The sequence below is a fragment of the Onychomys torridus genome, chromosome 6 (genome assembly GCF_903995425.1).
Source record: "Onychomys torridus chromosome 6, mOncTor1.1, whole genome shotgun sequence".
NCBI classification, from domain to species: Eukaryota; Metazoa; Chordata; class Mammalia; order Rodentia; family Cricetidae; genus Onychomys; species Onychomys torridus.
Genome location: NC_050448.1, coordinates 36,978,648 through 37,001,694, shown reverse-complemented (window position 1 = coordinate 37,001,694; position 23,047 = coordinate 36,978,648). Strand labels below are relative to the sequence as shown.

General features: G+C 39.0%; 1 protein-coding gene across 1 annotated transcript in view; it reads right to left on the bottom strand.

The window, feature by feature from the left end:
- Positions 1–1,036: 1,036 nt before the first annotated feature.
- The window catches only part of Rnf13 (ring finger protein 13), a 69,021-nt gene continuing 47,010 nt past the window's right edge, over positions 1,037–23,047 (bottom strand). Inside the window, exons 8-10 of the mRNA XM_036190800.1 lie at positions 10,962–11,055; positions 3,103–3,183; positions 1,037–2,657 (exon numbers count right to left, since the gene is read on the bottom strand). Of these exons, the coding sequence (XP_036046693.1) occupies positions 2,296–2,657; positions 3,103–3,183; positions 10,962–11,055 (537 nt within the window). The 3' untranslated portion in view covers positions 1,037–2,295. The remainder of the gene's footprint in view (positions 2,658–3,102; positions 3,184–10,961; positions 11,056–23,047) is intronic.

Here is a 23,047-nt window from a genome sequence, read left to right as displayed (position 1 = left end):
GCATTTCCTCTATATCATGAACAGAACTACAATGAACATGGATGTACAAGTACCTCTGCTGGAGGGTATGGAGTCCTTTGGGTGTGAGTCCAGCTGGGTCATACGGCACAATTCTGGTTTTAGGTTTTGGCGACACTGACACTTATCTTCTGCACCAGTTTACAATCCTACCACCCGTGTATAGGGTTTCCTCCCCCACAACGTTGCCAGCATTTGACCTCATTTGCTCTGATAATGGCCATTCTGACTTGGAGTAAGATGTTGAACACTTAAAGTATTTATTAACTATCTGTGTTCCTAGACTGCTGTTTTAATCAGATTGTTTCTGTTTTGATATTTAGCTTTTTAAGCTCTTTATATATTCTATATACAACACTCCTCTATCAGATTTCTGGTGAAGATTTTCTTCCATTCCTTAGACTGCCTCTTCACTTGATTAACAGTTTCCTCTCTTGGCCTTATGTCCTGAGCAACTGGAGTCTTCTACAGACTGTCATAACCTACTCCTATACCTGGTTTACTCCGACTTTATCCTGTAGTGGTTCAGAATTGCAGGTCTAACACTCACAGCTTCGCTGTATCTGGAATTGATTTTTGTGCAGGATGAGAGCTAAGATTCAAGTTTCATTCTTCTGTATGTGGATACCCAGTTTTCTCAGCCCATTTGTTGAAGATGCTGTCCTTTCTCCAGTGTGTATTTTTGGCATCTTTCTCAAAAATCGGGTGGCTGTAATTTTGTAGCCTTATACCTGGGTCCTGTTCATCTATGTGTATTTTTGTCGGTGCCATGTGCTTTTATTACTATATCTCAGCACTCAGTAGGCAAAGGCAAGAAGATCTCTGAGTTCGAGCACAGCCCGGTTTACAGAGCAAATTCCAGGACAGTCAGGGCTACACAGAGAAAACGCTGTCTCAAAACAAAGAAGGTATAAAATTTTTAAAAAGAATTCAAAAATTACAATTTCTTTTCATAGTGTTACATTTCTCTTAAAATACAGTATTTCTTAAAAATAATAAAAGGCTCATACACCTGATAGACTTATTCTATAACATGATTTTATTCAGTTTCCCATGTCACTAGATACATCTACTGTAAAGCATGTGCCACAATTTACAACAGAGTACCCTAATTTACACTACTTAGGGGATGATTTTGACTGTAGTTAACTTTGGTGGATAAGCCTAAAAGCTCGTGAATAGTTAGTAAGTAACCTTGTATAAAATCCCAAGGTGATGTATGGTCTCCATTTTCCTTTATAGCACCCTGCATGTAAGGCTAATGTGATAAGAGTTCATCAGAACAAATATTTCGTGGCTTTTAAAGTGGAAAACATTTATTAACATTGAAGCTCCCATCATACAAGGCCATATAAAAATTCTTAGCATCTGATTATATTTAAGTATATTTTCTACATAGTTACAGTGTTAATATTATTTAGCTTTTCATAATACATCGCTCAATACATTAGTTCTGTTAAGCAAAAGCACTTATTTTCAAACCCAATACTTGAACAGTTTCCTCTGCACATGGTTCAGCAGGGCTAACTAGCATAAGATGCTCTTTATGAAGAGGTATATGATCTCAGTATTAACAGTTGGCTGAAATTTGGTATTTTTATGCAGCATTTTTTTTATTGCAACACAAAAGGATACTGAAATATGGAAAGTAAGGTCCAGAGACGTTCCTGTGGAGTCAAACTCATAATACTATAGTGTTTTTAAAAGCCTTAAAATAAAATATTTGAATTTTACACTAGCCCTTTCCTATGAGGAAAAACTAGTTGGATAGGAAGGAAAATGACATCTTTTAGATTCTGTGGTTCTAAGAAGAAAAATCCTAAATTGCATGTTGCCACGCACTAACCATGACAGGGGAAATATCAGAACAGACATGTGCCAACCCAACAATCCTAGGCAACTTTATGGAAATGAGAGCTGTTTTAGCTCATGCTAGATGACCATAGGCAGACTTCATGTGTAAGACATTTGCATACTGTGATCTAGGTTTTCATTTCAAGCTATATTGAGGATTTGTAAAGTGTCTTAGCTACATTTCATCATCCCAGATAGCTAATTTGATGCCTGAGTTACAGCACCAGTCTGTTACTTGTTAGTGAAATGGATGTACACTATTGAAGATAAGTATTATAGATCAAATAGCCTATTTCAGGAACGTGATTACACTAGAAAACTAAAAAATAAGTTATTTCTACAGAAACCTCTAAAGGGAGCAGAAAAATCAAATCATGTACCTAAATAAACATTTGAAAGGGAAATAAAGCAACCACCTGAAAGTCACACAGTATTTGCTATGTTGTAATCCTGTTCACCATTAGGCTGCAGCTGGACCACAACACTGTGCTCAGTGATTTCATTGTCTGCATCACTGCTGTCCGTCTCATTGTCATCCTCCTCGTAGTCTGAAGACTCTGTCATGTTCTGATGTGAGTGGGATTCTGACAAAGACCCAAATGACTGGGTCCTGACAGAAGCGGAAGGTGGAAGTAAAGGGGTGTGCTCTGACACTTCATTTTCTTCCTGACTGCTGTCTGTGTCAGAGTCCGAATCACCTTGGGAAGGAACAACTTTTTGTTTGCAGACTGGACAGGTTTTTTTGGTTTTAGTTAGCCAAGGATCTACACACTTGCAGTGATAAGCTGTTGAAGCAAAATATACATCTTCAGTACGACAATTTTGTTAAACAAAAACACTAATTTTCAAATTCAATACTTGATTTGGTTTGGCAGGGCATAAGATGCTCTTTATGAAGAAGTATATGATCTCAGTAGTAACAGTTGCTGAAATTTGGTATTTTTATGCAACACACTCTTTTTATGACAACACAGAACAATGATAATGAAATATGGAAAATAAGGTCCATAGACATTCATTGAGTTAATCATGCCTAACACTATAGTATTAAGAGACTGTTACATTTAATTTCTTGCTGTGTCCATTTAGTGTAGTGATTGGTACACATTGTGTACACACATTTTTATAGAATCGCATCTACCCATTAGTTTTGTATTTCAGTCTCTTTGCCCTTGATACAGAACTCAAAATCAAAATATATGCAAATTCAAGGTATGTGATTACTCATACCATGGGAACAGGGAAGGATCCTTAGCTTATCTCCATCTTCATATTCCTCCAAACAAATAGCACATACATCATACTCATCTCCTGTAACAGAAAGTTATAAATAAGAATATGTAGACTTGAGCATTACTTAAGCATTTGAATGTTAGTTTTAAAATAGTCTATACTAAATTTCACCAAAATTTTGAGTCATTTTTGTGGCTGATGAAAGGACTGAATTCAGGCATGCTAGCAGGTCTTACCATTGACCTACATCCTTACCCCCCTTACATACAAAAGCTCATCAAAACATGCAAATACTTATAATATGTTAATTAAAAACAGATCCGAAGTTAAGACATTTTTGGTCTCAAATAACCAATATTGCCAGTTCTGTGGGGTTTTAGGCTGATCGGCAATCTAATGGCCAGGAAATAGGTATTCACTAAATGACTGCTTAACAGTAATGCAATTGCTGTTTTTGTCTTACCCTTGTTCACTGCCTTATAATATCTAGTTTCCTTAATTCATAGCTCTTTTGGGATTAAAATGATACATTTTTTTAAAGGAAGCAAAGCAATACTCTTAAATACAGCTGCTTTTTGGGGGGGGGGTATATTTGAAAATACTTCATTACCTCTGACTGCTTTAGTTCAGTGTTTTCCAATTAGTTTAAAAAATAACCTTAGGAAACAGAAGAGGGTTTCACTGCCTGACCTACACAGGTATAATTACTTTGGAAGGTATCAAAAATAAAGCCACTATCTGGGAAGATAGTCAGGATGAGCACCATACATAAAAGTGAATAATGACTCTTTAGAAGCAAGTCATTCAGTGTCCTCTAATCATTTAAACACAGTAAGAAGAATCCAAAATAGAAAGCTTTAAAGAGAATGAGTATTTTTGTTTTGCTAGTACCTGATTTTGCTTACTGTATTATCATTACCAAGTACACTCATGTATATACATGTTAGACTCTCCTGTGGAGTTTAGTCAGACAGATTAGATGTGTCTTCACTAGAAGTATTGAAGAGCTCTAACATATTTATGATAACTTATACAGATGAGTCACTGACATGGAGTAGAGTTTGAACACATTAAGCAATTAAATCACAACAAATGTTATCACACATGTCAAACATTTAGTTTCATTACCTGGTAATATGCCTATTAGAAAGAGTTGTGGTTAACAGGGATCAAGGTAGTTAGGGAGAATAGCTTGGATGTTTTCACATGAATTCAGTATGGCCACAAGAGTCCTTATACAGAACTACAGGTAATACATTTGTAGTGCTTTAAGATACTGTGTTTGTCATAATTTGTAACCCAAGAAACTAATGAACGTAGTTGTTTCCTGGGTTGTCAGTAAGTGAATAAAATTGATATTTTAGAGTCACTGAATTTTCATCCATGTCCTGTGAACAGTTCTAAATGATGACTTTATATTGATCTTGTACTTTTTGCACATAGGAATCAGAGATGTAGTTTTAATTGTGGACCAGAGTAGAGCCTGGTGTTCTGTATGCTTTGTAGAAAGCCCTTGTTGTCCTGGACTAGTTAGGAAATGGCAAGACACACTGCCTCATCCCATCTTGTATGTTTATTTATTTGTTACCTTGGAAAATACAATTGTAAAGCTAGTGGGTAGGGGCCTAGTAACTTAAAGTAAGAGGAAATTTTCCCCCAAAGTAGGTTACTCTTGCTCACTTTTACACATTAAAAGTATAATGGCAAGGTTAAGAAACTGTACAAGATCTTACACACAATATATGGGGAAATCCAGAATTCCACAATGTTCTATACTTCAAAGTCTTTGCATTATCTTAGCTGTTGTGTTTTATTGTCTCCTCGCATATGTACCTAGATTTCCAGTCATCTTTAAATATTGCCCTTTGACTCATAGGACCTAGAATTTTTTGGTTTTTTTTAGTCTGTATATTTTTGTTTGTACATGTATATGGAGGTCAGAACAACCTTGAGTGTTGGTGTTTGCTATCTACCTTATTTGAAACAAGATCTCTTGTTCCATGCTGCATACATTAAGCTAGCTGACCTTTGGAGGATTCTTCAGCCTCCACCTTCTATCTTGCCAGAGGAGCTCCAGGATTACAAATAATCACTACTGGCTTTGGGGCTAGGGGGCTGTGGGTATCCAAACACAGGTCCTCACACTTGCTCAGCAGGTGCTTTACTCATTGAGGTTTATCCACCTCCCTAGCCCAGAAGAATTCTTAAACAGCCATCTAGGAAATTAGGGTGTAAAATCCCTTTCAGAGCTGACTTCAAGACACCTAAATTTATATACATCCTGGGCTAGAGAGGTGGATAAACCTCACAACCATCTGTAACTCCAATGCCAGAGATCCGATACCATCTTCTGACCTCTACATGCATGTGGTGCATGTACTTGCATGCAGGCAAAACACACATACACATAAACTGCTGGATAATTGAGGTCATATTTTTCCTCCTTGTAAATTTTCTAATGTGTCTTTAATAGTAATAGGTACACATTCATTTACAAATATAATTGAGGAAAATAATCAATCCTGATAACTGAAAGGAACAACAGCCCAGCAGGACACAATAGAAACTGTTAGATCATAGTTCAGGTTTCTTTCTCTGCGAAAGTTAAGACATTCTGAAGCTCACCTGGCCTACAGGATTTTGAAGACTCTACATCTATTATGGCAGTACAGTTCTGGATTTTCTTTCTGTCAGCCCACAGAAATTCTTTATTTGAAAAGACATAGTTTTGCATCACTTTTCCTCATAACTGAGCAAAATGCACAGCACAAGTATTATCAGGGAAGTTAGGTTAAGTGGGTCCTCAGGTCACATCCAAGTGGTAGGATGGGGTCTTATGGTTCATTCTACTGTACCATGCTTGGGGAAGTGATAGCCTACTAAAAAATAATAATTGCCAGCTTCCTCATTACTATAAGCTCTCATACACCTCCCATCCCATGAATATGCTCTACAAAGCATAAGTAATGCTGAACTTCAGGGATAAGAGAGACTGAGGAACCAGACACAGAAAATAAGATGACTTGTGATGTCATGGGAATTCTGGTGCTCTGTAATTCCTAAAGTGGAGTGGTCCCTGTAGGGAAGATAGTAACAACAACATTCCTCACTGGCTTCTGGATCTCTGCTTAGATGTAGTCCCAGGTGTGTATCCCGTTGCTTTCACTTTTTTTTTTTTTTTTTTCCCCAAGACAGGGTTTCTTCTCTGTGTAGTCCTGGCTGCCCTGGAATTCACTCTATAGACCAGGCTGGCCTCGAACTTAGAGATCTGCCTGCCTTTGCCTCCTAAATGCACCACCATACCCGGCTCTTAACATATTTTCAAATTAGAGAAATTTTAAAACATACATAGATAAAATTATACCATTACAAAACTTAATCTTCAATGATCAAGCTTAACAATTTCAGTGTTCATTTATCTTTGTTAGATCTACTTCTAGCTTGAAAAAAATTAAAAACCAATATGAAGACATTTTATTATTAAATATTACTATATGTCAAATAAGAACATTAAAAGCATAATCACTATTAGCATGCCTAATAAGAATGAATGACAGTTTCTTAATATCAGAATTAATATCAAAGTAAATTAAAATTTCACCAACTGTCTAGAAATCTTTTTTCATAGATGATTTGTCCAAAGCCGGATCCAAGCTCTCAGCTCCCTGCCCCTGCCACTATGCCAGCTGCCAGCTGCCTGCTGCCCTGTCTCCTCACCATCAAAGACTCTTCTCTCTAGAACATAAGCCAAAACAGACTCTTCCTTAAGGTGTTTTGCTCATGGCATTATTTTATCCCAGAAACAGAAAAATAACTAAGACATCTATAGATCCACGTCAGTTCATTTCTTAAATTATTTATGTGGATTTTTGGAAACAAGGTGCTCTGTAGCTATTTTCTCTGAACTGTGACATTTTTGCATGGAACACTTGAGACTCACAATATTCGAGAAGCTCACAAAAGTTAAGAGATTCATATGCCCCCCTCTCAAAGATTATATATGAAACAGCACACACTCATGAGAGAGATGAGACCCTCTTAGTGGAGCTATCTGCTAGTTATGTGTGGCACTTCAGAGATACTACTTTCCAGAGTCATTGCCCATGCTGGGGTGCACTATCCAGGGATGTGACTACTTTCTAGTCGTCCATACTCCCATAAGTAACCTCAATAAATCCATTGGTTCACCATGCTAGACTAAGGTGGAGTTACTTGTGTTTGGTCTGTCTTTAGTTCCCTATCAATGGTGAAAACCCTTTATTTATGGCTTCCCAAGAAAAGCTGTACGATACAATTGGCACCTGAAAGGGACTGATGGAACCAAAGATGAGTTGGGGAGAGTCTGTGTGGCCCATGGTATGGTGATAAAACTGAGGTAGATCTGTCTGAGGGTGTAGCTTATGTGGGGGTAATCTTGAAGTAGCCATTTTCTCTATGTGATATGGATGGTGTGCCTCCTTGCTCTGCTGCACTGGCAGTTCCTAACAATGAGAGATAGATAGAAAACCAAGGTCAATCCACCTGGAAGCTGGCCACTTAGACTGGCCATCTTTTTCTGTGGTATGAGGTGTCATGCCTCCTTGAGGAATACAGACCCACCTCCCTCCCCAAACAGCCAAGGACTAAGGAATATGTTGCAGTCTCTAAAGCAGTTTGTGACAGATGTTGCATGGTTTCTCTGTGGGCATAAGACATGCAACTAGGGCTCGCTATCTTATTAGAAGGAAATTGTCAGAGTACAAGAGGGATTACATTGGGAAAAAGTCATGTGAGTGTTAGCCTTGCACTGACCTCTGCTGTGGCAGGAAATAAGAAAAAAGGAGAAAACAAGATGAGGGGTGCTGGCCTTCTGTCTCCTAGAGTTGGCAGGATGCAAGGAAAAAGTACAAATTAGATCTCTGCTAAAGAGCTCATGTTGGGAATCCAATAATTGGAACCCATGTGCAGAACAGGACAGTAAGGACAGAGAGAGTACAGAAGGTGCAGAAGGGATCAATATGAGTGTCATGGAAGTGGAGAAACAGTATTATAACCTACCCATCCCTCCTTGAGACAAGACTCTGTATTGAAATAATACAAAGGAAACCAGTCTCTGATGGATTGGCGCATACAAGTCAGTAGGTTATTGATGGCTGAAGTCTCCATGAATATCAAGGACTGGAAGATAACAGTGCAAGGACAGGTGTAATGAGCAAACGGGGCAACAAGAGATGATACTACAAGTTCAGTTCCACGCCTGATAGCGCTGTTTCACAGGACACTTAAGAAGTTGCAGAACTGGGCTGGAGAGACTGCTCAGGGATTAAGAGTACTGAACTTTAAGGGACCTGTGTTTGATTCCCAGCACCTACACTGCAATTCACAACAGTCTCATTCCAAGGCCAGGAAATCTGATGCCTCTTCCTTACCTCAGTGAGCACCAGGCATGCACGTAGTATACATACATATATTGAGGAAAAACACATAAAATTAATTATCTACTTAAAAATAAGAAGAAAAAGAAGTTGTTGGGAACCAGTGACATGGCTCAGCAGCTAAAGGCACTTGCCACCAAGCCCTTGACCCAAGAGTTTGATCTGCAAGCTCACACGGTGGAAGAAGAGAGTCAACTCTTGTAAGTTGTCCTCTGACCTTTACATGTGTCCTGTGACACCTGTACTCACCCACAAACAAATGCAAAATAAGTGTAAAAAAAGAGGGTTTTCCTTTTTTCAGCAATGACCTTTGGACTAGACTAGGGCTTTAGTGGATTTCCCAAGCTTCATGGAAGAATGTAATCTTTGTAAGGTAGAAGGAGCTCTGGTAAATCTTAACTGAAGTCCAGCATGTAAATTGAATTTAGTCCTAAAGCAATCCAGAGGCACTGAGAGGGGTTAAGCAAACAAAAGGCTCTATCTGACCCATTCAGAAGTTGGAGTTCCTGAGCAAAACATTAACAGCAAGACTACACTAGTTTCTGGAAGGCAGAAAACTGTTGCCTGAGCAACAGTTTGGAGAAAATATAAATAGTGCAAATGAAAATAGCTTGTCCTAGGGGTGTATAGTTATTTACACATGCACATGTGTGCACATGCGCGTGCGCACACATACACCATAGTATACTCGGTACACATTTCTTCCCATTAAAAAAAAAAAGTCCATTGGAGTTAGAGATTGTTCACTCAGACTGGGGCCTTCAGCAGCCAGTTGTGCCAATGAAAATGAAAGGGACACAGTGCAAGCCTGAGCTTATCAGAACTGAGGAGCCAACTCCAGTGGCAGGCACAGGAGACTGTTGTTCTTGCTTCCCCTTGGGCCTGATCCAGGATAAGCAGCACAAACTGGCCTCACCAAGCCTGCTGGATATTTAAGAGGATGCACAGAGACTCCACAGCAGATGCAGCAACACACCAAGATAAGGGGACCAAATGGCTCATGGAAAATGACTGTGGGTCATAGAGAGTTGGATGGATTAGTGCCCCATCTATGCTGATGTACAAAACACTGCTCTTTTGACAACACAGGTGATACAAGTGATAGATCTTTTCATGAAGTATTGGACCTTGTGAATGCTTTTTAATAGCAGTCCAAGATAACAGCAGGACTTCCAGACTTTGCCCACCTTCTGTAAATGCTAACCCTTTTGTGTCTTACAGATTTAGAAAGGTACCTGGAAGGATGGTAAAACTACCAGTATTTAAGTGTTTGAATAAAGTCACTGTGCATGGGTAGGGAAAGATATTCCCAGGAGCCATAGGTTGCTAGGTAAAAATCTTAAGTCCCAGGAGTAGGTTGCCTTCCTATGACTTGTTGGCAAAGGAATCCCCTGATACTGTACAATCCATAAAGTTATTTATTCTCACTGCTGTTGGGTGCACACTAGAGCTAGATGGTAAAACCTTATTTCTAAAGATGATCCACACATAGAGAAATGAGGCTGAGACCAAGCTAAAAGTCCCTTCCCTTTTTCTATAGTATCAGACTGCCCATTCCTAGGGAAGAATTTTTGCTGATCGTTCTGTCTGGATATGGCTGCTGTGTGCTCTACTAATGACACCCCAAATAAGCTGAGCATGCTGGTACAACAGTGGCATGACTGTTGGGCATGACCAACTGCTGTTTAAAATTTTTAGATTTAAAACTCACTCCACAGGACAGAATTCATGGTTGGTATTATAAAACAAACAACAACAATAACAACAACAAACATGGTTGAGGAAATGAAGAAAGACTAATCAATGGGGAAGAGGAGACAGAAGAGAATGGGGTGAGTCAGTCATGCTGAAGATGTATGGAAAAACTCTTATAGAAACCTACTACTTTTAAACTAATTTTAGTAATAAAAGGAGGGAAGAGAGGAAGGAAGAAGAGGAAGAGTTTAAATACAGACACCCTGCATGGGTGGACAATGCTTCTCCTAGAAGACATCAATTATTAAATGAAAACTCCTTGCCACAAGTGGGATACCTCTCTCTTGAGTTATTAGTCAGGAAGGCCCAGAGGCCCCCTAAATAACATGGGCTATTGCCATTGTTCTTAGTCGCCTACCAGAACTAGACAGTAAGACCCTATTGCTAAAGATACAACCAACATATTTGCTTGCAGTACATAAAAAAATCAAGTTGAAGTGACCTGGAAACATTCTCCTTGACTGTTCCTCTTATTTTCACTATTACTTTTAAGTTTTCTGCCAACCCCATACCCTCTTCCTGCCTCTACCAGGCTACCAGAGCATAAAAATACCTCTCATAAACATTCATTACTAATGTTAGTTAGTGTTGGGCATGGTATGTAGCCGAGACTCAGAAAGTAGTATTCATCATGTATTCTGAAACATGCTAGATGTCATTGTTTTCTAAACAACAATATTAACTTACCCTTCTTGAATTTATGTACAGGGAGTTTTTTAAGTTGATCTTTACGAAGTCTGTTTCTTCTGTTTCTATGTCTGTCCTGGACAAATTTTGTGATCTAAAAATAGAAAAAGAAATACGGACAGGCTGAATACATATGCAAAATTGGCACAGAAATAAGAAACAAGTTATGTATATGAGTGCTCTATCTGCTAGAAGAGAGAGCATCAGATCCCCACCATAGATGGTTGTGAGCCATCAAGTGGGTGCTGGGAATTAAATGGGGTCCTCTAGAAGAGCAGCCAGTGCTCTTAACAGAGACATCTCTCCACTGCAGCTTCCATGATGAGATTTTCCCTTTCTACTACCCCATAATAATTTTTATTTATTTATTTATAAATAAATATCCTAACAATGGAGCCCAGAAGTGACAGTTTCTGAGGGAAAAAAAAAAACAAGAAACAAAAAAACTTGTTTCTAAATGACTGCTGTAAAAACAATTCAATTTATTCAATCCTAATGACAATATTATTAATTAAAACATTTAACATAAGTTAAAAGTGATAGTTAACTTACATATTCTTTCAATTTCCTATTAATGAATTTAACCTTAAAATTTTATTTATTTATTCATTCATTTATTTATTTATCTGTTCTATGTGTGTGTGTGTGTGTGTGCATACTCGCATATTCCAACATGAGCATGTGGAAGTAAGAGGACATCTTGGAGGAATGGGTTCTCTCTTTCTATCATTTGGGCCCCAGGAATTGAACTCAGGTCATCAGGCTTGGCAGCAAGCCTTATTCCATGAGCCATTTTGTCAGCCCAAACTTTACCCTTCATTTACTGATAGTGACATTATAAATAGTCTATACCTATTGTTTGCAAAAATACAAATAGTAGGCTACAGATTACGAATACTTGAACTGGTCAAAAACAATGGGAAGTTGGGGCTGGAGAGATGGTTCATTGGTTAAGAACACTTGCAGCTCTTGCAGAGAGAGGACCCAGTTTCACTTTTCCAGCACCCACATGGAGACTCACAACCATCTGTAACTCCAGCTCCAGAAGATCCAACGCCCTCTTCTGGTATCCATGAGCACCAGGCAAACTGGTATGGAATACAACTCAAAATAAAAAGAATGTATAATCAACATACTCAATAATTTACATAAATCTCAAAAATTATGCCAAAAGATGACACAAAAGACCACATAGTTCATAATTCCATTAGTATAAAGTGATTGAAAACAAATTGTACCAAATAAAATCAGGTTTGTGGTTATCAAGGCATGAGCATCAAAAGAGACATCTAATAGGAAGGGATTACCAAGGAACATAGGGAAATTTTTAGAGGTGATGGACATCTCATTGTCTTGACTGTAATGGTAATATTTTTATACCTGTGTGTGTTTGAGTACACATATATGTAATTATATAAGTGCTATGATTTACTAAGATGTACAACTTAAATATGTGTGGCTTATTTTAACTCAACCATACATTAATAAATATTTTAAATAACCATTAAAACATTAAAAATAACAGTATGAGCTATGTAGCTTTGAATAGAACTCAGTAGTAGAGTGGTTGAGTAGTTTATATAAGGCTCTTGCTTCTAAAAAGAAAAAGCTACAGCAATATGATGTAAGTTTTTAAACCAATAGGAAAAAGAAAAAAAGAAAAGTTATGCAATCCAAATTTATATAAAGGAAAGCTGACTAATATGCAGACGTTAATCCAAATATGTTTGAGTACAACAGATGTAAATGGAGTAAGTTCGTCAATTTTAAGAGAGTATATAATAAGAAAAACAGTTTTATGCTATTTACAAGATACTTTTAAAACTGAATGACACCTTAAAGTTTAAAAAAAAAGGAGGGGCACAGATATGCCATCAGCACATTAAAATAAAAAATAGTGAAAAGTATATTTCATCAAGAATATGCAGAAACTCAACCTTAGGGATTTGTATCTAAATCAAACACGAACATTTAAACAGTAGAGCTGCACTGGCTCTCACTGTATGTCACAAACAAGCACTTAAAGTGAGGGTGTGCTCTGAGAATGGACACAGTGGCCTGTAAGATGCAGTACTGAGAGATAAAAACAGTTATGTATGTGGATTGATGGCTCAAAACATTTAAACTTAGACAAATTATTCAAATTAACTTCACTCATTTCTTCTTACTTTGTTGAATTTGGCTGCCAGAAGATTAAAAATAATAGTGTTCTATTGCTTAGCATTGTTTTAGAAAACCTAAGAATGCAAAACTATAGACAACTATACTTACAGTTGTACAGTTTTGTGAATATACTGAAACCATTAATTTGTGCATTTTAAATATGTCAATTTTATGTTGTAGGAAATGTGCTTTTTAAGTTAGACAGATCCATAAATTTTAAATGAAAGGACATGTAACTTGGCATTCTCTGCATATGTGAACAACATTTATAAAATTTCACTACAAAAGGATGCCACAGAGCAGGTGTTTCAAAATTACATAAGTAAAATGAATTTAAAAAAAATCTTAAAAAGTAAAAAAATAAAAATAAAATGATTATGGAAAGAAAAGAAAATTACATAAGAATTCGTAATTTCTCTGACCATAATATAACTAAATTAGAAATACATAGAAAAGGGCGCTGAAAACATACATGTCTGAAATTTAAAACTTTAATAAAGTAACCCATGAATCATAGAACAACTCACAAAGATTAACAGGTTTCTGGCAAAGCCTCTTTACCACCTAGAATCTCAACAACACAGAAAAAACGAATTATGGAGGATGATGAAACATGAACTCACTGGAGAAAGAAAGATTTTTACTGAGCTACAGAATTAGACAACCTTAACCACTCGAATAATATCTGAAGGCAGCTCTGAGATGGTGTGGGCCACTGCAGAACCAACCCCGAGGAGCCACACAACAGCCACAGCTGATGGGAGGCTGGAGTCCAGCCAAGGATGCCTATTTTTTCCTGCAAACGCACCACAGGGAAAATCTCTCCTAAGACAGATGGAGCAAAAGAACAGAGAAAGGCTGGACTTGAGTTCTCTTCACAGAGAAGGGGACACCAAAACAAGCAAGTGTCTTACACAGGGATGGAGCTTTAAATGAGCTGTGCAGCCCAACTCCAGTGGAGATACAACTCCCCTCCCCGAAGTCTCCAGAGGCACTGCAGAAGAGGGCACAGATTTTAACAGTCCAAGGCTTAGGGAGTTTGCTGTGAGATTATGTCTCCTAGTAATACCAGAAGGTACACCCATGAAGTCTCACCAAGACGACTGCCCAAATGTGAGCTGAGCAAAGATGACAACAATGAATATAGCAGACTGGATGGAGAAAAACCCATGAGGCTACATGAAGAATTACAAGCAAACCAGGAAAGCAGGGAAGAGGAGAAGTGATCCACCCTAGAGGAGAGCACACCGATTGGTTGTCCAATACCAAACAGACGTCCCTGAAAACATACATTTTAGGTAGCATTATGTGGACTGAACAGGTTTTATATATATATATACACTTACATGCATGCAATAACAATTTCTTTAAAAAAGAGGCAATGGATTTTGAGGAAAGAAGGAAGGGGTATATATATGGGAGGGTTTGGAGGGAAGAAAGGATAGGGAGAAATGTAATCAAACTATAATCTCTAAAATATAAATATTTCCTTAAAAAAAAAAAAAAGACTTGACTTCACCTAAATCCCCTCAGGGCAATAGTGTAAATAAGGGCAATAAAAATGACTAAGAAAGGAAACAAAACAAAAAACTTCTAACCAGGTGTGAGGCTACATGCCTTTAATCCCAGCACTTGAGGAGGCAAAGGCAGCTAAATCTCTGTGAGTTCGAGACCATCGTGGTCTACATAGTGAGTTCCAGGACAGTCAGTGATACACAGAGAAACGTTGCTAAAATAAATAGATAAATAAATAAAATAGACAAACAAATGAATAAATGAAGAAAAATTATTTTTATGTTTTTTTGCTTACTGATGAATATATAGATCCCAAAGCAGTGTGGGCCTAGTTTCTTATGAATATAAAACAAAAGTCTACTTCTTTGAAAGACAATTAAATCACATAAACATCTAACAACAACAACAAGGCAGAGATGGCTAAGAATAAAGAGAACTCATTCCACATATGACAGAAATTCTCTTAAAACTGTTAGTGAAGTATATGAATAACTGAAATCCTTTGTCTTACTACACTGAATAATTTCTTAAAAATATAATGTAGTAAGAAGTTGAGGCCTTCCAAGAAAATGGAGGACTCTAAGCTGCCTGTACATGACTAGTTAAGGAGAGACATGGGGAGGGATGAGGGTTTAGCTCAGTGGTAGAGAGCTCGCCTAGCAAGCGCAAGGCCCTGGGTTCAATCCTCAGCTCAAAAAAACAAGGAGACATTGGGATGAGAAATAGTAGTGCTAATTCCAAAGGAAGAAAGCAGAAGTCGGCTCCAGACACTCAGAATGGAATAGATGGATACCCAATGACACAAAGCAACCTCTGCCAAACACACTTCTAGCCTTGGCTTAGAGGTGGGGTGAGAGGACACACCACCTCATCTCCAAATCATAAGCTGGGTGACCCTGGTGAGAGGAGACTTCTCCTACGGGAGAAAACTTAGAGCCCTCGCCAGCCTCCAGTGTAATTTCTGGTTTAAGTAGGAATGATTCCTCCGGCAATCAGTGTAGTAGAGAGGAACCCCACTTTATCACTCTATAACTAGACAGTGAGATCTTGACAGGGAATCTATGTTTAAAACTGAGCTAGATTAGGGCCCTGAGAACAGAGAACAACCACAAGCCAGGGAGCTATTTTAACATGGCATAGCCCTGGGGCAGGAGACAGTCGCTTAGAAAAAGCCGGCATGCTGAAATTGCAGGCTTCAGGAGGGCTCTCGGGGGTTAAGTGGACAGCCCACGTTTGGTGGCCAGGACCAGGGCACCAATGGACACAGCCACACTGACTGGCAGCTCTGAGTCACATATCTACTGTTCATCAATACAGAGCCCAGGAACTCTGAAGGGCATCCACTAGTATGGGGACTGACCCAGATCTTGAACATAGGAACACAGGCCCTTCCTCTCCACATCTCAAAGCCGTGCTGCTTCTTATGCATCTGACACATTTGAGAGATGTCCCCTGCTAGAACATCAGCCACCCTCTTGGATATCATCTTGGGAACCTCTAGAGAGTGAGAAAACTTGCCTAGCCCACAGTCTGCTAGCTAACTATGACAGCAGAGGACCCTGGTACATAACAGAAATTATATTAGTGGAGACACTTTTGGTGGACAATGGACACTTGAACAAGACTCAACACCAGCAGGAATCACATGAATGACAAAAGGCTACAAGTTCAACTATCTCTCCACACATGCCCGTCTCCACTCACACACCTCACACAAAAAACTGGCAGTCTCCAAGTTTTAGGTCTCTAATACTTCATCCCCTCCCCGCATCATGCTTTCAATTTTTCTTTGCTTTTTGTCTGTATGTGTTATGTCCATGTTCATGTGTGTGCACATTTGTGTCCTGGTGCACATGTAAGAATGTGTGTGGAGGCCAGAGGTAGAAAGGTGTCTTCCTTCCCCAATATCTACCTTATTTTTTTTCCCTGAAGCAGGGTCTCACACTGAAACTGGAGCTCACACATGCGGCTAGATGGGCCTCAGGGATCATCTTATCTTCACCCCCAGCACCGGGACTGCAGGCAAGAGCTTCTGGATGCTGGAGATGACACTGGTCCTTAGGCTGAGCTCCAGGCACTCTGCTGAGCACCGTCTCCCCAGCCCATGTTACTTTTAGTTCATACTTTTCATATCAGTTGTAGCAGTGAAAGTTGACTCTTTTAAATTCCCTGTTGTACATTCTCTAGTTTTGTTTCTGCTTTTTTCCTCTTCTGTCTTGCCCCTCCTGCCATATTTTCTCCTTTCCCATCTCTACTTTTAACAGCATTTTATCTTGTTGTAAAACCTCACATGTAGAGTGTGTGTGTGTGTGTGTGTGTGTGTGTGTAGGCACACTCATGCTACAGTGTCCACGTGGAGGTCAGAGGAAAAGCTGCAGGAGTTGTTTCTGTCTTTCCACCATGTGGGTCCCAAGGATCAAACTCAGGCGGTCAAGTTTTGCAACAAGTACCCTTATTCTCTAAGCCATCTTGCCCACCCAAGCTTTTATATTTTATCTAATTTTGTTTTCCAATTTTGTCATTATTGTGAAATCTTTATGCTCTTGAGTTGTTTGTAATCTCATGCTCTTATCTCTTTCCTTCTATAACATCTGTCCACTTGTCTTTTTTCCTTTTAATTTTGCTTCTCCATTTTTCTGGTCTTCTTCATTTCATTCTCTTATCATTTTTATAACTATCTAAAACAACTAATCACAGTACATTCAGAATTGGTTTTCCCATTTACCGGTTTATGATCATTGGTGATGAAGTGGGCTAGGTTAAACTACTTTAGTATAGTTCTATATCTTATAAGGTTGATGCTGTTTGTTTTCTCCTCTCAGTGGTACTGGGGATCAACCCTTCAAGAAAAAAAAAATCACCAAATAAAACTAGAAATGTAAACAAACAAATGTATAACATACACACCAGAAATATTAAGGCAGCATGAATCTATCAAAATATCCTAAATCAGACAGTGAATTGAAAGATACTTAGTTTTGTAATAGAAATGATCAGTACCCTGGAATACAACACAAACATGCAGATTAATTCAATTCAGAACCTGGAGAGGAAAATCAGCAAGACAGGAAAAGATCAGAAAGTTAACAATATGGATGAAAAATCTTAATATAATAAACAAGGTCAGAAGGAAAAAAATCTAGATTTCATAAACTAGAAATAATTGAAATTTTCAAGAAAGAAAGAAAACACACAGTAGAAAGCACCAATAATGTACTGGAGGAACCAGAAGAAAGAATGTAAGGGATGAGGACACAGGTGAGTAATCAGTACATTCAAATATCGTAAGGATGTTCAAGACTGCTAGGACATTCAAGAGACCAGCCTAAGAGTCCACAGGATAGAAGGAGTCAAGATAATAACTAAAGTTATAGGGAATGTGATGTGTGCACACACTATGCAAAAACATGAAAATAAGGCACTTGAAACTGAGAAATAATATTGTGAAAAATGGTCATCCCACCAAAAGCAACCTACAGACTCAGTGTAATCCTACCCAATACCATTCTCATGAATTACACCATTCTCATTAACTACAGAAAAGAAAAAAAATAGACTTAAGTTCATATGAAAACATAAAACAAAAAGCCAAAGACATCCTGAGCAAAATAAATAATGCTGGAGGCATCACCAAACCTGACTTCAAGTTATACTACAAAACAAAGATACCATGGTACTGGCAATACATCAGTGGAATAGAGGACCCAAATATAAACCCACACAACAACAACTATGATTTTTGATAAATGCTTTAAAAATAATACTGGGAAAAAAAGATGCCTCTTCCACAAACAGTGCAGGAATATGGACTATCCACATACAGAAGAATGAAACCAGATCTCTTATTTCATTCTGTACAAAAATCAACTTGAATCAAAGACTTTAATGTAAAACTTGAAGCTCTGAAACTGTTACAAGAAGGGGGGCTGGGGAAATAATGGCTTAGTCCATTGATTCTCAACCTTCCTAATGCTGCGACCCTTAAATACAGTTCCTCATGTTGTGGTGACCCCCCCCTCACAACCATACGATTATTTTGTTGCTACTTCATAACTAATTCTGCTACTTTATCAATCATAATGTAAATATCTGATACCCAGGCAATCTGATATGTGACCCCCCCCCCCAAAGGGATCGTGACTCACAGGTTGATAACCACTGGCATAGTCAGTAAAGGACAAGCACAAGGACCTGAGTTTGATCCACAGAGGCCACATAAAATAACCTGGTTGTGATGATGTACACTTGTAATCTCAGCACTGGAGAGCCAGAACCAGCCTTGCCTGTCTATTCTAGGCTACTAAAAGGCTCTTTATTAAGAAAAAGCTGGATGCCACTGCCAGAAGGACACCCAGGATGGTTCTCTGGCCTCCACACACAAGCACACAGTGACACACACACAATACACATACATGGAGGAGAGGCAAAACCCTTCAAGGTACCAGCTACCGGCAAGGACCTTCTCAATAGCACTTGAGTCACCTCAGAAATAAAGCCAACAACTGAGAAGTAGAATCTCATGAAATCAAAAGGTTTGTGTACAGTAAACAGCTAATTCCATGAAGTGGGGAGGGGGTAGCCTACAGTATGATAGAAAAGTCTTTCTAAGCTATGCATCTGACAGAGAATTACATTCTAAAATACTATAAATCTATACAAAACCTGTACAAGAAATCAACCCAATCAATAAATGGGCTAAGGAAATGAAAAGACCACAGGCAGAACATTAGTCATTAAAAAAAAATACAGTAACAGCAAACAGTGGCAATGATATGTACAAATGTGAGGCTTACACACTGGTAGTGGGAATGTAAACTAGTCTAGCCATTATGGAAATTAATATGGAGGTTTCTAGAAGAGCCTAACACTTATCTCCCATATGACCCATCTATAGCAGTCCTGGGAATTTACTCAAAAGATTTCAAGTTGATATGTCACAGAGAAACACAAACATCAATGTTAAGTACAGTACTTATAGTAGCTAAAGCTACTCTAGATGCGAACAGCTGAGGAACAGATAAGGAAAATGAAGCACACACACACACACACACACACACACACACACACACGTCTTTTTTAGCCAACAAAGTTACACCATTTTCAGGAAAACAGATGCAACTGGACATACTAATATTAAGCAAACAAACATCACTTGTGTGCTGTGGATATCGCTCTGTACAAATAAAATGCTGTTTGGCCAGTGGCTAGGCAGGAAGTATAGGCGGGACAAGAGAGAAGAGGATTCTGGGAAGTAGAAGGCTGGGGAGAGATACCGCCAGCCGCTGCCATGAGAAGCAACATGTAAAGACACTGGTAAGCCACAAGCCATGTGGCAAAGTATAGACTAACAGAAATGGGTTAATTTAAGATAGAAGAAGCAGATAACAAGAAGCCTGCCACGGCCATACAGTTTCTAAACAATGTAAGTTTCTGTGTGCTTTCTTGGTTGGGTCTGAGCGACTGTGGGACTGGCAGGTAAGAGAGATTTGTCCTGACTGGGCCAGGCAGGAAAACTCTAACTACACTTGTGGCTCCTAGGTTTTATGCAGATATATAAAATTACGAACATATACACATACATAGACTTGAAAATAAAGTTGTCTAAGAGGACAAAAGGAACCAATGGGAGGGGAGAAGCATAAGAAAGGAGTGAAGGGTCATGAGGAGGAATGTTTAACAAACAACATATACATACGTAAAAACTTTGGATGGAGTTTGAATGGAGGTACCCTCCATGGTGAAAAAAGCCACACTCAGAAGCCCTACGATTACCAACTACAAATCCCAGAGCTAATATGGGCTGCCATCCTATGAGTCATTAGCTGGGCACCCCCTGAGACCTACAGAATAAAACAGCTATTTCCACTGCTTATTGGTTGCCTACGTTAGTGCTGTGGTGGCCACACACTCTGGTCATACAAAACACAGAGATTAAACTGAAACTGAGGTGGAAGCTTCCTACTTACTTTCTAGAACTTACAGTAGTGGGTGGTGCTACGCAGGCTGCTGGGGAAGAGTTGTCCTCAACAGTTTATTCAGCAAGGTATACTCAGTGCACCCAGCATACTACCGAGCAGGCAAGCGAGATGTGCTCCCTGGTGTAAGGACAGCACTATGGAGGCAACTCACACCTTGATGTGAGGCCTGGTCCCCAGGAGAAAATTCATGTCTAGTACTGTAGATCTGTAGAGCTGGTAGCTAACTAAGAACTGGGTAGATATCTCAGCAGGTTAGAGCACTTACTGTGCAAACATGAGAACTTGGGTTTGAATACCTATCGCCCATACAAGAAGCTGCAGACATGGCTGCATATGCCTGTAACCCCAGCATTAGTAGGCAAAGAAAGGCTGAATCTCAAAGGTCACTGGCTAGCTAAAACAGTGAGCATTTAGTTTAGTGTGAGACTATGTCTCAAAGCAAGATAGAAAGTTATAGACAAAGACACTTAACATCTTCCTCCTCTGATCTCTACATATGCACACATCAGAGCATGCGCCTACACACTTATGTACATGTACTACACACATACACCATACATACATATACATATATAAGAAAAACTAAGGAAGAAAAGGCCCATGGTTAGGGAGATCACAGACCCTAGTGGGGAAGCTATGCTATTGTTTTGCTAAATAGACATGATAAACCTATCAAATCACCTTCTAAACCTTTACACTTATGCCATTTCAGAATTCCTGCTTCTGAAAATGGTCTGTCAGATACTCTAGGCCTGTAGCCAATTTGAATGCACCAACTATGCTGAGAAACATTAGGTGACTGTCCAGGCTGCCAGCTGTCTCTGTCTACTCTTGCAAGACTCCCGAAAGTTGCTTGCGTCCTTCTCCCATTTCTCAGGTATTATTATATTCCTTCTCAGGTCTTTGATGAGGTTGGAGATTAACAGTTATAGTTACAACTTAGTATATAAACATATATAATATCTAAGATAGAATATATTAAGTATTAGACTCAGGTTCTTTAGGATAGAACACCTTTTGGAATGATCTTTGTAACATGCCACCTACCCATGCTCTAGACTTCCCTGGATTTCACTATGTGTTTTTTGCTTGATATTGTTTGCACTTATTGTAATACCAACTTATCTAGGTCATTATCCCTCATTACTCCTGGACAATATTTGATAACCATCTCTTTGTATATAGTCTTGTATTAGGTTAGAACCTTCTTATTTAGACAAAAGGGGGAGATGTAGTGGGTAGCCATCACAGCATTGGCCTGGAAGTTCCAACCCCCATTGAGGCTTTGGTAATGGTCACGCCCACAAGGCGGGGCGGAGGAGGAAGCGGAAGACCCAAGATAGAGAGCAGGGGCCCGCTCTCTTGGTTCAGGACGCTGGACACAGGAGGTAGACTGAGCAGAGTTCTCCAAAGAACACCGCCAGACTGCGCCATACCTTTGCTAGACCCTACAACCTATCCCTTCATTTGTAAGTTACCCCACAAAATAAACCTCCCTTTTAACTACGTGGAGTGGCCTTAATAATTTCACCAATAGTATGTATTACTTAATCCTCTCCTTTTCATATTCCTTATCCCAATAAATCCCTGTTCTGCTTTCATATCTTCTTACTATTGATGAAAAAAAATCAATTTAATGAGCATAATTTTATGGGAGTGCAGGTAATGGTTATTTCTAGCATCACAGGCAACTTATCCACAGCACTGAAGAAGATGTTTCTTCCTCCTTTAACTGCCTACAAACCCTCAGGGATGGGGTGATACCTAATACCCTCTCCCCTAACAGCTAACTGCCTACAAGCCCTCAGTGAGATGAGACCTCCACACTCCAGGATGGAATGCTGACAGGCCCAGTCTTCCACAGGTCACCATAGCTGCTGACAGACTAAAAGAGCAAGACCGGTTTTTACATCTTGATTTTTCTGTTAATATTTGAATAAAGAATACAGCATAATTGTATATCTATTCTCTCTTCAAGTATTTTTGTATCACATGTCATAGTGCCTCTAGAAATGTCCTCAATGTAATTCTAAAAGAATTAGGAGTTAGCTAGGTGTGGTACTGCACACCTGTAATCCCAGTAACAGGGAGGCAAAAACACACAGATCTCTGAGTTTGAGGTCAGCCTTGTCTACACAGTGAGTTCCAGGCCAGCTAGGGATACACAGTGAAACACTATCTTTAAAAAAAAAAAAAAAAAGAATTATGCTGGGCGGTGGTGGCGCACACCTTTAATCTCAGCACTCAGGAGGCAGAGGCAGGCAGATCTCTGTATGTTCGAGGCCAGCCTGGTCTACAAAACAAGTTCCAGGACAGGCTCCAAAACTACACAGAGACACCCTGTCTTAAAAAATCAAAAAAGGTAAGAATTAGGAGTGACACAGGCAAATATTAGCTTAGCATCATTTTGAAAATAACTTGGGCCTCACA